This window comes from Alosa alosa, chromosome 23 (assembly GCF_017589495.1).
Source record: "Alosa alosa isolate M-15738 ecotype Scorff River chromosome 23, AALO_Geno_1.1, whole genome shotgun sequence".
NCBI classification, from domain to species: domain Eukaryota; kingdom Metazoa; phylum Chordata; class Actinopteri; order Clupeiformes; family Clupeidae; genus Alosa; species Alosa alosa.
In genome coordinates, this window is record NC_063211.1 from 8,888,531 (window position 1) to 8,905,036 (window position 16,506).

Below are 16,506 nucleotides of genomic sequence, written 5' to 3' on the forward strand. Positions count from 1 at the left end.
CAGAGGATATAATATACTAAGAGGTAACTTGGAACAACACACAAAAAGAATAAAAGAAAAAGAAGATCCATATGTATGCAAAATACCATACATAATCCAAAAACCAGAAGAGAGAGAGAAAAAAAAACAAAATCACAATGTACACTTGCCAACATATGTGAAGGACAAAAAAATTAAACAGTCATTATGACAGTTAAAGAAGGAGACTGTAAATAAATAACCTTTCATTTTTTTTATCTTTATATTTACAACTAAGACAGTCTCTGGAAGGGGAAGTGGGATGACCTCACAAGGCCCTCCCAGAGTGTCATAATGCTTGTGCTTGCATTAGAATGCGCTACCGCGGGCAACCACTCACTAAGTAAACCGTCAAATGGCACTTAAAAATATTCCCGGACACAGAAACTTGACAATGCAAGCATACCACTTCCATTAAATTATAGAGAGAGAAGAAAATGAAACACTAGAAAGAAAGGAGGGGAAAAAAGGTTTTCAGAACTGGTCTTGATGTTGATAGTGCAGTGGCCTTATTGGCAAATCCCAGTTCAGTTTGCACCATCAAGGGTGTCCAGAACATTTTTTCCTCTGTGGAGGGGTTGAATGGTGTTTCCCACGGATAGTGGTAGAGACCACATACACGTCTGCCATCCACCACTGACACTGCTGCTTAAGGTCAAACGCCTACTACCACAGGCTGACCTGCACCTCATGGCCGGGTGGCTGGGTAGGTGGGTGAGTGGGGGAACTGTACCTACACTCTGGGGCTTGGCTGGCTGTGGTGCCCCGTACTGTCCTTATCCCCGTCCACCAAGCAGGCTGCAGGTCCCTGGGCGGCGGCTGGGATAGGTGTTGGTATTGGCAGCAGGCAGTTCTCTCTGGTCCTGGAGGCGAGGGTGAGAATCAAAGGCACTGGGGTCTCCGCTCGCCTCGAGCTGCCTGCCACGGACGCTAGGAGCGGCAGCGCCTTGCGATCGGAGGAGCCTGCTCTTGGGTTGCAGTTTGCTAAATGGGTATTTGATATGTTGCTGAGATGTCGAAAAACTTGCATTGCATTGATTTCCACATGTAGTGTGTGTGTTTGTGTGTTTTCTTCTTTAACATTGAGGAAAGAATAGAGAAGTGTCAAATTAAAACATGCCTGCTGGAATTGTAGTCCATTACAAGACAAGTGCCACAACACAAAAAAAAAAAGAGCCGGCCAATCCCCCCCCCCCCCAACATCAGATTTCCATAAATGCTAATTATGAGGGGTCATCTTCACATTGAACTTAGAGCCAGTGTTAATGAGAGAGAAGTCCGACTAGGATTCCTGCAGCAGTCAGGCTATCTGAGGCTGCCAGGTTTATGCTTGTTCTCCACTGTCTGGCACATGTTTGAGAAAGAAAAGAACAAAATAAAAAAAACAACTAACAAAATGAAAGTCATGATTTTCTAGCAGCACAAAAAGAAAGGCATGCAATACCAATAAAAAGCACTTTCAGGAGTCTAATGCACATAATCAGTACAAAACAAAATTAAAAATCAGCTCATATCCAACAATTCATTTCTAATAACCGTTTGCAGATTGGAACCACACATTTACAGCAGTAGTTTTTCCATGTGAACATCAGAGAACAACTGACGAGTTGTCTTTCGCTGCACAGTGGCTGGACAGTTCAGTAGTTCTTCAGGGCTTTGTGACCCCTACTGAAAGTGAAACTACTCACACACACACACAAACAAACTGCACCTCCATTTGATGATAAATACAACAAGTCCTACTTCGCAAGGCATTATGATGATCATGATCCATTTGGTCATTAATTCAAAGCTGCATTTAGGAGCATCTTGTTTCATTGAGATCTTCATAAACTTTGTGCGCTCACACAATTACCACTACTTTTCAAAGACAAAAAAAAAAAAAGTGTCACAAACGAATTAGTGGCCTTAGTGGATAAAAATGTAGATTCTTCTTGGGGTAGTGGTTATTAATAAAAATGCTTTGTCACATAAGTGAGAAACTCATCTCAGTCCAGTAGTCTTACTCCCATCAATAAACATAAATATACATTTCAAGTGAATACAAAATTCCTGTATGGATAACAATCAATCAAACAGACACAGAACTCAAGGCGGTTGTGCAGACAGCTCTCCTGATTGAGAAAACAAACATACAAACAAAAACAACAACAACAAAAAAACTCCTCTATTAAAGGAAAATGGTCAGTAGTAAGGGTTTTTTTTCCAGTTCATCATACGTCTTACGCCAAGTATAACGGTGTTGAAGTGTTTTTGTTTTTTAATCTAATTTGTGTAACACCGATCAAAGAACAGGTCAAGTATACAACTAACTTACAGTCCCTAAAGACTGCTGGCCACACATTCAAAAGATCACATCTTAAGAGCGCAGTGAGGGAGGTGGGTCGTGAGCACTTGGTCAACCCAGCCGCCCTTGGTCACCAGTGACCCACCACAGCAAAGGCAGACTTCCACTTCCACTCAAATCTGTCAGCAGCTAGCTTAAGCTAAGAAGTATCAACATGATGCTAACTCTCTGACTGACAGTCCCTTTAAGTGTGTGTGTATGGCAAGGGTGTGTGTGAGCAAATGTCAATGCCATCAACTGCATGTTAACGGCTTATGTTAGAAAAAGCTATGGTTAAAAAATTAAAAACAAAAATGAAACAGAAAATGCATCTGTTGTGTTTTCAGTAGAATTTGCCTGTGAATTATAATATCTATATATTTATATAGCTATATATATATATCATAGAAAATCTCAACTTTTGGTCCTCTGTATTTACTGTGAAGCACACAAAGAACAGGCCTAGGGTGACAGAAGAGGATGAGAAATGGTGTGAGGGGTGGGCACCACTGGCATGAGGTAGGGTCACAAGAGGGCACTACGGACTCAGGGGAGGGACAAAAAGAACGAAACAAAAACGCATACAAGCCCAATACAAACAAACACACACAAACACACACACAGTCAGCCAGGCTCAGGCATCTCACACAGGTCAAAGACGAGGCAAATAGTGGACAGGCATCAGCGTTAAGTAGTAGTATGACCTAAAAATATTAACCGTCAGACTAATTATGAGAAAAATCCAATCTCATTAAAATCATGATTTGACACAAAGAAAGGAAAAAGCGTCCAAACCTTCCTCTCCACCGACATGGGATGCTGATGCCAGCGTGGAGATGACGGCCCAGTCACTGGGCAGACAGAGATGGCGTGCGGTGGCTGGGTTAAGGCACTGTGATGAACCCGAGGTACACAAGGTCCCTGACATTCGCTCGGTTCTACAGCACGGCACGGGCGCGAGAGGAACAATAATAATAACAACAACAACAACAAAAACCCTCTCTAAAGAACCTCGTCTCCAACAACAACGCATCACTTCCTCTGTATTTGGTCCAATCCGGAAAAAAGAAGGCAGAACACAAAAACAGAAGACAACACAAAATCTACAAGTGTCACAACACAGCAATACAGAACAATAAGACATCCGGTAGAAAACAAACGCCTATAGAAAACTACGAAGCGACTGAGCCTAGCGAACAGAAGGCATTTGGAACGGCATCCCACGCAATGGACGTGGCACAATGCAAGAACGGCGTAGGTACGAGTGCCATCTCACAACCTGTCTGACAGCTTTAGCAGCACAGCAAAAATACGCAGAGTGAAGATAGCACTTGCCAAATAGACACAATGCCAAACCAAGAGAAAGGAAGATTGGGGGTGGGGGGGGTTGAAAGTGAAATATTTGGCAAAGCGACCTTGTTTTTGTTTTTGCACAAACTGATAAAACATGATCACATTTGAACAGTGATAACAAAACTTCAGCATTAATAACAGTGTGTTGGGGAAAAAAAAACAAAAACACCAACTAATCGTTCTCTCAAAAACCAAAACAGTCAAATCAAATCTTTTGTTCTTTTCAGACTTGGTGACTTGGATTTGAGCTCTATATTATCGACAGGATGGAATGTTCCAAATTTCAGTATTAATGGAATGTCGGAGTGTTCCTAAACTTAAGGGAGCAACACATTGCCTCTCCTCTCCCTCAGCTTGTGTGGCTGAGGAGGTGTTGGGCCTCATCATCCCATTTGCCATCTCCTCCTTTGCTCATTTTCCCCCTCTCAGTCAAGAGCATCTATCTTCATTCACAGCATCTAATAGAGACTGCAACCCCCCACCCCCACCCCATCATCATCATCATCATCATCATCAACGACCTCCTGATAAGGCAAGAGGAAAGACCTCTCGGCGTCATAGCAGAGAGAGAACATGAAAACCAAAGCATGTACAAAACAAAGAGACTGAGAAGGCTGAAGACGAACAAAGAAAAGGATGAGAGATCGAGGGGGGAGCGCTTGGAGAGGAGGGAGGAGGAGAAGGGAAGGTGGAGGAGGCAGGAGGTTGGCTTGACCCCCCGGCGCCTCTCCCCCTCATGCGCCCTCACACGGGGGCGAAGCTGTTCCCGGCGCTGTTGCAGTGGCGGATGGTGCTGGTGGCGCCGGGCGGCAGTGGCAGCGGCGGGGGCAGGATGTGCTCGGCCGGGATGATGGTGGCCGTGGCGGCAGTGCCCGGGGCGGGCAGCGAGCTGAGCATGCCCACCACAGCGCTGCTGCCGTCCTCCATGGTGCCCACCTGCAGCACCTGGATGACCTCGGGCTCCACCTCCGACTCGGCCTTCTCCCGCTTGGCCAGCGGCTCGCCGCTCTCGTCCAGGTCATCGTCCAGGTCGCTGTCCATCTCGCTCACCTCATCTGCAAACAGACGCACCACCATCAAAAAGGCCCAAGCAAAAAGTCAAATTATCAGATAGAAAATGTATATTCTATATAATAGTGCTAATTTCACCCCAGGACCATATTATTAATATATTGGGCTCTATTACACCTCTGGATTAATGGCCAATCATATTAGAATGATATGGCATAGAATACATAAAATGTAGATCAGAGAACCCGAGAGACACTATTCGGGTTCGGAGAGTAAAAGCTCTGCTAGCTGTTCTGTGCCAGACATCTTGAATGGAAAGCTTCTTATCTGGTGCTATGGCTTATTACAGTAACGGGTCAAATCAGTGGACTGTGAGTCAAGGCATGGTAGCAAGAGTTAAAACATGTCACACATTTGAGCTACTGCACAGCAGCTAAAACAGTGGGGCTTTGACACGCTCAACCTGGACCTGCCACATCCCCTCAGCACAAGGAGACTTAAGACTCGTGTGTGTGTGTGTGTGTGTGCTCACCTTTGTCGATCATGTTGGGAGACATGGCGTTCAGCTGGTCACACTGCAGCAGAGGGAGGGAGGGAGGAAAGAAAATAAGAGCGTTGATATGATCAGATTTCAGGGTCCCCTCATCATGGCAGCTGTACTTCCATGCGGTGCGGTAAGCTACTGATGGGGGTTGTTGTCAGACAGGTGCTGTGCGAGTACTGGATGTGTGTGTGCATAATGATTCAACGCAGGAATATATTGTTCACAGAAGAAACGGAATCGGTCCTCCCAGCTGGAATCCTATTCTTAGCGGACACACACTGAGCTGTACACAAGGTTTCTGTGTCTGGGTAAGCATATGTACTGTATGTGTATACATCCTTGATACATATGGATGGATGCATGTGAGCCACCTCCTAGGAGCTCACACACATGCATAAATATGAATGTACATGGATTAATATTCATGTGTGATCCATCTCAACACAAACAATTATTTTGTGTAGTTTTAGGGATATAGTTGTGCATTAGTATTAGACAATTAGATTCAATTTCACATTGGATTTATGTTTTCAAAACACATTAGGAAAGCTGCACCACGCACACACACACACACCACACACAGAGAGAATGAGATGGGAGGAGAGAGAGGGAGAGATATGTGAGCATATGTAAACACACACACACACACACACACTCCACTGGCTCCTTATGTTCTTGCCATCTAAGGGCAGAGTCTGCAATACTCTACTTGAAATATTTAGCTGGTTTCCCCTGAGATGTAGGTGGCTGTGAATACGGTGCGTTCTCTGAGGGGAAATCCATATTATATAGTCTCAAAGGCAGAAGATGATGGGAAAGAACAAAAACACTAGATTCAAAAAGCTGCATGTTTTCAGGGAGTTAAGAGAAATGGTGTAAACAGAAAACAAATATTTACAGTGCTATCTGCAAGAATGTACTGTATATGTGCATGTGAATGTGTGTGATATATATATATATATGTGTGTGTGTGTGTGTGTGTGTGTGTGTGTGTGTGTGTCCGATCTTCACCTCTCCCATGACGCCTATTGGGGTCTCCCCAGTGGCCTGGGCCACGCGGTGCTCCACCAGGTAGAACATGTACTCGTCGTACAGCAGGCGGATCAGGTGGAAGGAGCCGAAGCTGGCCGCACTGCGCAGGGTCAGGTCCCGGATCACCATCGAGCTGCAGGACAGGGTGAGAGAGAGCAGAGATGACCATCTGCTGCATCTGTCTGCTGGACTCAAGGTGAACTCGGTCCCTATGGCTTCATTACTTCGACCATCACCAAAGAGGTTGAGCAAAAGATGAGGAATCACTGGTGTGTGTGTGTTCCGCTTCATAGCTATTCCTATTTGCTGCTTGATATCATTTTCGATTTTTCAGATTGGAAGTCAACAGTTTTGCTTTGCGTCCCTAGGACAATGGACGATTCTCTGGCGACATCTACTGAGACTCGGCAACAACGGTCTCAATTTTAAGACCTACCCTCTAAAACATGTGGCTGCAATTCATTTCCCTTCCCAGCGGTGCTAACATCACTCTCCACACCTTTCCTCATCTCCCATTCCAGCGCTCCCCCCGTACCGTACCTGTAGAAGGACCACTTGAGCAGGAACTGGCGCGCGGCCTTGGGGAAGCTGGCGCGGTCCTCGTAGGGCTTGAGCACCTGGCTGACCACGTTGTCCAGCCAGGCGGCCCACTGCTCCAGGGAGCTCTGCTGCTGCAGCGTGGCTTTGAAGTCCTGCTCCAGGCGCTGCACCACGCCCTCCTCACACTGGCACACCCACGAGGCCTGCTCCTGGAGAGACGCACACACACACACACCACAGACGCACACACACACACACCACACACACACACCACAGACACACACCACAGACACACACCACAGACACACACACACACACACACACACACCACAGACACACACACAGACACACACCACAGACACACACCACAGACACACACACACACACACACACAATATTTAGCTGGTTTCCTCTGGGATGTAGGTGGCTGTGAATACGGTGCGTTCTCTGAGGGGAAATCCATATTATAAAGTCTCAAAGGCAGAAGATGATGGGAAAGAACAAAAACAACCAGTAGGGTCACTGATCTGGCTGTCAGTCATGGGATCCAGCCAGGCAGTGCTGCAGGCCATGACTGTACAGGGGAGAGCTAGCTCTGGGCACTGCACTGATGAGAGGGGGGTGGGGGGGTGTTTTGCAAATGAGCAGAGATCTTTAAATTATGGACACGCTCAAGCTCCATGTCGTGCCATCACTGCTTTGCTCGCACACACAAATACAGGCCTTGAGGATAGACGGACACATCACATACCCTTGGTTTAGAACCTCCACTCATTCACTAAATATTGTGAATAATAATAATAATAATAATAATAATAATTTCACTTATCAATTACATTATTTTTACATATGATATAAAATCATCAGTGGTTCCCAAACCTTTAACAGGCATGTACCCCCTGAGACATTATGATCTTCCAGAGTACCCCCAACACCACCAATTGTTAACAAGTTTTTTTTTTTTTTTAATTGTTTTATTAATATTTATTTTTATCAATTTTGTCGGGAATAGGATCATAAACATATGATACAAATCTCATCAATAGTCAACATATGATAGGCCTACAAATGTGCTGAATATAATGATTTTGAATAGATCTGCACCTAATCTCACACACAATCGTCTTGTTGAATGCCGTGATCTTATGCTTGTCTTTGCCTTGTAACTGGAGATTTAAAGGCAAACTTGGCAGGATTTCCCCCTTTGCTGGATAAATTGTGCATTATGCTTTTTCAAACTGTGGGAAAAGGTAACGATAAAGCACATGGATTTGTTTACAAGCTAGCGAACGGTTAGCATAAGTTTGGTAGAACTATGTGAATGTTACAAGGTAAGAAACACGAGTTTCTTGTTTCTCACTTCTCTTTCCGGGACGGTAGTCTCAATGTTGCAAGGTTGGTTTTCCGCCTGGGGACGCTTAGGCCGAGGGGAAAGTCACCATTTTCACCGGAACAGGTCATTTAACCATCCAAATGATTTCTAAACGGGTTTATTACGTTGAAATAGTTGCCAAGTTCACCTTTAACTCATTGAGCTTTCCAAATATATCGCTAAGATAGGCCAGCTTCGTCAAGAAATGTTCATTAGTGAACGTGCTTGCAGATTCAAACATGCGCTCTTCCTCCAAGAAGAGGTGACTCGGAGCTCAAACACGCACTTTACCTCGGGAAAGCCTTGCCTCGCTGTGAAACAGTACAGCCTTTTGGTCAGCTCCCATCTCCTCTCAGAGTGCGGACAATAGACACGCTTTTGAGGGCCGGGTCTTGATGAAATTCACCACTCTCACAACCTCGTTCAAAATCTCATTCAGGTTGGGACTAACTAAGCTGCCTTGACACGAGCGCTTCCCTATGAATAACACAGTGTGTCCATTGCGCATCGGGTGCTACCTGAGCCTACTGTAGGCTACAGATAAAAAAATAAATAATAAAAAAAAAACCTCCTGTTTTTCACGTCAGTTCGCGCCCCACCTGGCATGTCTCCGCGACCCACAGTTTTAGAAACGCTGTTTACCTTCTCTGTCTCCACTCTCGAATATTTTGTTAATGCGGAGAAAATAAGTTTTTAATGTGCAGTGCAAATGCGGAAGTTAAGTTACCAACGTGGGATAGAGAAAACGTTTGAAAAGGCATATGACTTAGATCTTTTTTCGCGTACCCCCTGAAATCAGTCCACGTACCCCTAGGGGTTCGCGTACCCCAGTTTGACAACCGTGGAAATCATGATTCAATTATACATTCTTCTTCTTATCAAATATGATATTATATTTTGGCCTTATAATATAACATAATATAGTGACTACTACACACTGGTTCACACACATTCAAAGAGCCTGGGCACTATCCAAAAAATGTCTCCAGGTCCACACACACCGCATGCCCTACACACACAACCGGGGGGTGTAGAACTGACCTGCACGTTGGCGAAGTCCACTCGGTTGAGGTCGGACAGCATCTGGTTGATCTGCGAGGTATTCTGCAGCACGGCGCGCGCCGCCTGCGCCAGGTGGTTCAGGGATGTGTACCTGCGCAGGGTCTGCGCAAAGGCACTCACAGCCGACACCTGTGGCCGAAGGAAAAGCCGTACACACATTAGACTTTCGCCTAGCGCTGGAGACACGCGAGCTGCATAGACAACCCAACAACTGATAACACCATATCACACACACACACACTTTGTTGGCCTCTACTGGGCTGAGCTATATGTCTATCTATAGATGTACAGTTCAATAAGCCACAGCAACACAGACCTTACAGAGCGCATGAGAGTAAAACTGACCTAACATTGAACAGACACTGTAAATAAGCAACTCAGATCTCAATGATATCCAGGACAGATTGCAAACAAATCCCACTCAGACGGCTGTCTGGCATGAGATAGAGAGCCACACCATACACAGACCAGACCAAGTGAACAGGTAAAGCAGCTGCGACTGGCTGACCAAGAGCAGGGTTGGGAGACGGCCGACACTGACCTTGGCCTGGACCATCCTCTGGGGCACGGCGTTCATGGCCGTGCTGAGCCAGCCCTCCAGGCTTTTGGCAAAGTTGCGGATGGCTTGAGTCAAGGCACCTGGAGGAGGAGGGGGGACAGGAGGCCAAGAATGAGAGCACTGGCAGGTGTGCAGTGGGACTGAGCCCTGAGCCAGCATGTGATGGAGAATACGAACACTCAGAGGTGTGCAGTGGGATTGAGCCCTGAGCCAGCATGTGATGGAGAGCACGTCTGACTAGTCCTCTGGTCCAGGAGACATGCAGTACTAGTAGGACAGGTCTTTGTTTGAACATTGGCCGTTTGGACTTTTAAAGCGTAGGACTTTTTGTTTAATCCTAAATAATTATTTTTGTTTGATCTACAGGGTCCAGATGGATCAGATGGAGTTAACAGTGCTTTAGATATTACGGTACACCATGTGAAACTGAGGCTAAGGTGGCATGTGTTTGTATGACTCAGAGTAGCCCATGTGATACAGTAGGTCTGATGATATCTGGCATGATCTCCATATCTAATGAGTTTAGTATTTAAAACTAATATATTATTTTTTAATAATACATATTTAATGAGTCCATGTGGCAGGGTAGGAGTGTACGCATGTGTGTGTTTGTTTATGTTTGTGCGTGACTCACTGGGTATAGGCCTGAGGACATCTGGTATGAGTATCTCCACCAGGACCTGGTACATGAGGTGGTCGCAGGCACTCATCCACTTCAGCACCGTCTCATTCCTGCAGAGCAGCAGCAGCGTGCCCCGCGGCAGACGGCTCTCGATCTCACTCACCCCACTGTACACACACACACACACACACACACACACACACACACACACACACACACACACACACACACACACACACACACACACAATAAGTAATAAATAGAGACCATTAGTAATAAGAGGTTAAGACCCTCCATGGAATGTACTGTACTCATTCTTGTGGTGTTCTGTACCAAACTGTTTATATACATACAAAAAAGTACAACAGGACATAAAGTATTGGGATGCCTACTATTACACCCACAGGAACTTTAATGACATCCTATTGTAAATTCATAGACATTTATATGGAATTTTACAACTATAACAGCTTCCACTCATCTGGGAAGGCTTTGGAGACCTTGGAGGGTCTGGGAATTTTTGCCCATTCATCCAGAAAAACACTTGTGAGGGCAGTGCCCGAAGGCCAGTGCCTGACCTCACAAATACTCTGAATGCTGAAAGGGGAAAAATATCCATAGACACTCGGAAATCACTTGTGGAAATCCTTCCCATAAGAGTGGAAGTTGATACATCTGCAAAGGGGGGGGACCAACTCCACTCTAATACCAATGGATTTTAGAATAGGATGCCATTGAAGTTCCTGTGGGGGTAATGGCAGGCGTCCCAATACTTTTGTCTATATAATAGTGTATGTAAGCACCATCTTGTACACTTGAGTATATAAAAAAAAAAACACATGATGTGTGGAATACATTTTCAGTCTGATGTTGAATGCACAGCTGTTAACAGTGACAAGAGCATTTTCATTAGCAGACATTCTTGCCCCGGAGTACAAAGTCGATGAGACAGCCGCTTTGCACCGCTGGGCTGCTGCACTTCTGCAGATCATAATATAAGGAGGACGTAAGGCACTGACCTGTTCTCTGTAATTGTGGCTCCCTCTACAGTACTGGAGTGGGAGTACCGCCAAAAGGTCTGCCACAGCTTCTCAATCAGGCTGAACTGTAGGTTCACAACCACGTCCAAGATGGCCTGTGTACCACAACACACACACACACACAAAGTTTAGACAATCTAGTCCCCATAATTGTGTGAGTGAATGCACCTTGACACATCTTCCATAAGCACATTCACTACCGTTTACTCCATGTTCTCAGAGTCACTGCTGAGGTTGTTATTATTATTATGGTCTGTATTATTATGGTCTGTGTGGGAGAATGTGTGACCTCTGACCTCACAGTGCTCCCTGTAGAGCGTCTGCAGGGACTTGACGTCATCAGGGGAGATGTGGTCCACGTTGCTCTCGCCCAGGTCAAGCTCTGCAAACTCGGGCAGCGCACGGGAGGCATCTTAGAGAAATGTAGAAACCCAGAAAATCAGTCAGACATAAAGAAAAACATTGTGTGTGTGTATGTGTGTTTATATATATATATTTATACATTTATAATATAATTTATATTTCATTTCTTAGTTTAGGTTGGCAGAGGTTGGCAGAGGAGCTGGCGTTACCCAGGAACTGCTGGTGGTGCTGGCTTTGAGCGATGACGGTCTGCTCGGCGGCGCTGGCTGTGTGCTGCACCCCACCACCAGAGTAGTTCTCCCCCGACATGCTGTCCACCTTCTGCACCGGCTTGAACCTGACCAGACAACGCAGGAGTTGGTGGTCAGACCGGTAACGCAATACGCAATTAGCCACAATATCATGCTGCGAACTCACATAAACCTCAGAGCTGAAGGATATTTTGAATGTCTTCTCATTGGGTTACAAAAACTGCCTACATATTAAAATTATAATGTATAAGAGCATGTACAGACTTTGTTAGCATTCTCCATGGACTGTCATGTGGAACTACACCGCGTTCCAGATTATTATACAAATTGAATTTAAGTGTCAAACATTTATTTTTTTGTTTTTCAATTAAACTCATGGATGGTATTGTGTCTCAGGGCTCTTTGGATCATTGAAATCAATCTCAGACACCTGTGATAATTAGTTTGCCAGGTGAGCCTAATCAAAGGAAAACTACTTAAGAAGGATGTTCCACATTATTAAGCATGCCACAGGTTTCAAGCAATATGGGAAAGAAAAAGGCTCTCTCTGCTGCTGAAATTGTGCACTACCTTGGACAAAGTATGAAAACATTGGATATTTCCAGAAAATGCATGAACATGCGTTATGCGTGAACATCGTACTGTGAAGAAATTTGTTGCCAATTCAGAGCGCAGGCGGGTTCGTGCAGACAAAGGCATAAATAGGAAGGTTTCTGCCAGACAAATTCAGAGGATTAACGGCTCCTATGAATTGCATGGCGTGGCCCCCCTGACCTCAACCCTATTGAGAACCTTTGGACCATCATCAAGCAAAAGATCTATAAGGGTGGGAGGCAGTTCACATCCAAGCAGCAGTTCTGGGAGGCTATTCTGACATTCTGGCAGCTCTGGGAGGCTACTCTGCAAAGACATTAAATCAGAAACTCTTCAAGAACTCACAAGTTCAATAAATGCAAGAATTGTGAAGATGATATCAATGAAGGGCCTGTTAAGATGTTTTTGATTGAAATAACTTTTGATTTAATTTATATCACCTCCTAATGCTGCAAATTCAACAAATGACCATTTTTAGTTCTTTACAACCTATAAAATGTCTTGATTAGTTGTGCATAATAATTTGGAACAGTGCATTTTGAGTTTTTTATTTTTGACAAAAATACTGTTATTATTGGGAGGTTTGTTCAATAAAATTTGAATTATACTCTAACGGTTGATGAAAATTATGATGACTGTCATTTGCATCAACTAATTTAGGATAATCTGAGAAATGTAATTTGCATAATAAGGTGGTTTGTGGTAAATGCATTAGTGTGGTCTTCATTCAAATTCATCTGCTGGTAATGGCTGATGTCTAAAGAATGAAAGGCATTTGATTAGGGACATTTAGCGAGAGTAGGATCCAAGGCTGTGCATCTGTGGACTGGCCATTTCCTTCAAAGCATGTTCCTATGCTCCTGTCTGTGTGTGTGTTTCTAAATTCTTTTTGAAAAAAGGGTGCGTGTTTCCAAGGCTAGTCAGGTGCCAGATAAGGCTGTACAATTAATCAGATTAATTGATTAATGGTGATTATGACTTCCAACGATTATGAAAACAACATAATCGAAATATAATTATTATTTTGCTACATTCGGTTTCAGGACAATGCTCTCCTTTTGTCTTGAGTTCACGTGTGCATTATCTTTTTGCATGTATTGTTTTCTGTTGGATTATATTTAAAATTCAATTTAATAATGTAAGTTTTGAAAATGGATGATTGATTTTGGAACTATCAACTTGATTGACATCAAGTAATCAATGTCAATATTGAAAGAAATAAATCATGACAATTTTATATAATTTTTGCCATAATCGAGCAGCCCTTGTACCAGACAAAGAGTACAAGTCGAGAGTAACAGCATATATAGTGGCGTCAGAATGTGCAGCATAGCTTGTTCTGTACCTCTGTTTCTGCTGCATGGGCTGCTGTCGGAGAGCCATGTACTGCATGTCCTCCTGCAGCCGGTTGAGGGGCGAGTCAGGTTTGACGCGGATCCCGTAGTAGTGGTACTTAGAGTTCCCCCTGCAGGACAAACACACACATCACAACAGCAGTCGGTCAGTCAGGTAGACGGCCAGTGGGTCACAGTTGGCACAGTGTGTGAGTGGGAGAGCTCCACCAGACCAGAGGGGTATTTCACAAAACTTAGATAAGGGATTAAGCTGGGATTTTTAGGTTATCCTGGATGAATTTAGCCTTGACTTGGTTTCACAAAAGAGATGGCACATAAGTTACCATGGGGATTTATTCTCTGCACCTAGCCTGGTCTCAACCAGGCTAACAGCCAAGCTAAGTTAATTCTAATGGTAATTATGTTGTCTTATTGGTTCAGCTAGCTGTCATTCACATCAGACCTCTGTGCTAACTTTTAAGGAGCTTTATTCCATTTATAAACTATTTGCTAAATGTATTTGCTCGCAAAACAAAACAAATTGTCTGCCTACTACCATATGATTATTTTAATTGTGATAGGCCTAGGTACTCATTGTTTGCTTATTTTATTGATAGACGTTTGATGAATAGCCTGCTGTAGTTGATTGGAAGTGGAGGGGCAAGTTTTCGAAGGTATTTTCAACTATAATATTAAGGTACATCATACTATGTGCATTTTTGCAGTGGCAAGCGCTTTCTTAATGACGTTGCGTGCCGAGGAAGCACTCACATACGTGGGTACATACGTTGGTCTACCACGCCTACTCCTGCTGTTTTACAGAAATAGCCATGATTACCCATTCCAAAAAGGACAACTTTACTTCATTGTTAGTCTATATCAAAAGCGGTTGTTCACTTTGTGTGAATGACGCTATTTTCCGGGTCTTTTTTATTCCAACCGTGGGCACTTTGGAGCAGAAACGAGAATGCGCACACATCCTGAATTATTTACACCTGGCTTGACATAGTCGCTCCTACTCATCCTGGATTGGCATTAGTGTAACGAGTTGAGCTAGGATGACCAGACAACGCTATGTCAAACCTCGCTTTATCCCTTATCTTGGATGTCTTAATTCTGCCTTTGTGAAATACCCCTCAAGGATGACTGTTCAATCAAAACGCTGGTCTGAGGACAAAGGGGAAGAGGAGAGAGTGGGGGAGGAAGGAGAAAGGTAATGAAGAGTGGGTGGGGAGGTGAAGACAGAGCGCAGGAACAAAGAGAAGAGGAAGAAAGACGAGTAACACTAGCAGTGAATACGAGGCCAGATGATGTGAGAGAGGAGGTGAGGACGAGAGAGACGCTAAAAGAAAGAAGACAAAAGCAACAATGGGGGGGGGGGACAGATGAACAAAGAGAGAGGAAAAGAAAAAGGGATGGAGAGAGAGAGAAATGAAGGAGAGAGAGAGAGAGAGAGAGAGAGGAGAGAAGGGGGGGTGGGGCAACAACCCAGACAGTCATGCTAATAAAGCAACTTTGAATTAGAGAGAGAGAGAGAGAGAGAGAGAGAGAGAGAGAGAGAGAGAGAGAGAGAGAGAGAGAGAGAGAGAAAGAAAGAAAGAAAGAAAGAAAGAAAGAAAGAGTGAGAGAATCAGACTCACCTGGTGCCCAGGCGTCTAGTGCGGAGCCCCATGAAGATGGAGCGGATGAGCTTGCCAAAAGAGGCGGCGTTGACCGGGTCCAGCTTCTGCTCCTGGCAGTGGCGCAGGTAGTGGTTGTAGAGGGTGGAGCGCGGCAGGCTCACGCCCTCCGCCGTCTCGTAGTTGTCCAGGAGCCACTGCAGCTATGGGACAGAGGAGGGAAGCGCCGCCGGACACAAGTAAGAGAGGGTGTCCAGAGGGGGCGGAGTGGCGGCACTCCGGGGGGGGCCTCTACAGCCTTCTAACTTTTCATAAGTTCCTAAGTTCCTAACTTCCTTTCCTATATGGTTCCCAGCCATAAGAATGTCACACAATGTGAGGTATTTGGGTCAATTTCAAAAGCAGAACTGTAATTCTTCTTGTAATATGAATTCAAGCGCCTTGAACAGCAGGTATGCCACACAGGCCTACAGTTACCATCAGGCCATCTTGATTTATTCATGTTATTAACTCTCAGCCACTCTGCTTTCTGCTCAGCTATTTTCTTCTTTTATTATTATTTTTCTTTTTATTTTAATAAGACTACTGTGGTCCTTTTATGCTGGTCTAATCCATCATATTCATACATCACTCCAGAGAGATGGTAATCCCATAAATGACCAAGGAATATTTCAGATTGAATTTTTTATGTGGGTGTGGGTGTCTTGCATGGTTTTTAAGCATAATAACAGCAATGCTGATATAATGCCATCGTTACCATTACGTTGGATGGAGTAGGGTCAGGTCAAAGCTGCAGCACAACGGTACACTAGCTGAGGGTGCTTTTTGAGAGGACACTTTTGGCTTTGTTTACCACCTCATCTTGA

General features: G+C 44.5%; 1 protein-coding gene across 4 annotated transcripts in view; it reads right to left on the bottom strand.

Moving 5' to 3' along the window:
* Positions 1-1,780: 1,780 nt before the first annotated feature.
* The window catches only part of rfx3 (regulatory factor X, 3 (influences HLA class II expression)), a 34,132-nt gene continuing 19,406 nt past the window's right edge, over positions 1,781-16,506 (bottom strand). For all 4 annotated transcript variants that reach the window (XM_048235467.1, XM_048235468.1, XM_048235466.1 and 1 more), the window contains 12 exons: positions 15,662-15,843; positions 14,033-14,152; positions 12,052-12,179; positions 11,776-11,891; positions 11,459-11,574; positions 10,452-10,606; positions 9,800-9,897; positions 9,238-9,387; positions 6,825-7,033; positions 6,264-6,417; positions 5,241-5,283; positions 1,781-4,752 (listed from right to left, as the gene is read on the bottom strand). In XM_048235467.1, the coding sequence (XP_048091424.1) occupies positions 4,442-4,752; positions 5,241-5,283; positions 6,264-6,417; positions 6,825-7,033; positions 9,238-9,387; positions 9,800-9,897; positions 10,452-10,606; positions 11,459-11,574; positions 11,776-11,891; positions 12,052-12,179; positions 14,033-14,152; positions 15,662-15,843 (1,782 nt within the window). In that variant the 3' untranslated portion in view covers positions 1,781-4,441. The remainder of the gene's footprint in view (positions 4,753-5,240; positions 5,284-6,263; positions 6,418-6,824; positions 7,034-9,237; positions 9,388-9,799; positions 9,898-10,451; positions 10,607-11,458; positions 11,575-11,775; positions 11,892-12,051; positions 12,180-14,032; positions 14,153-15,661; positions 15,844-16,506) is intronic.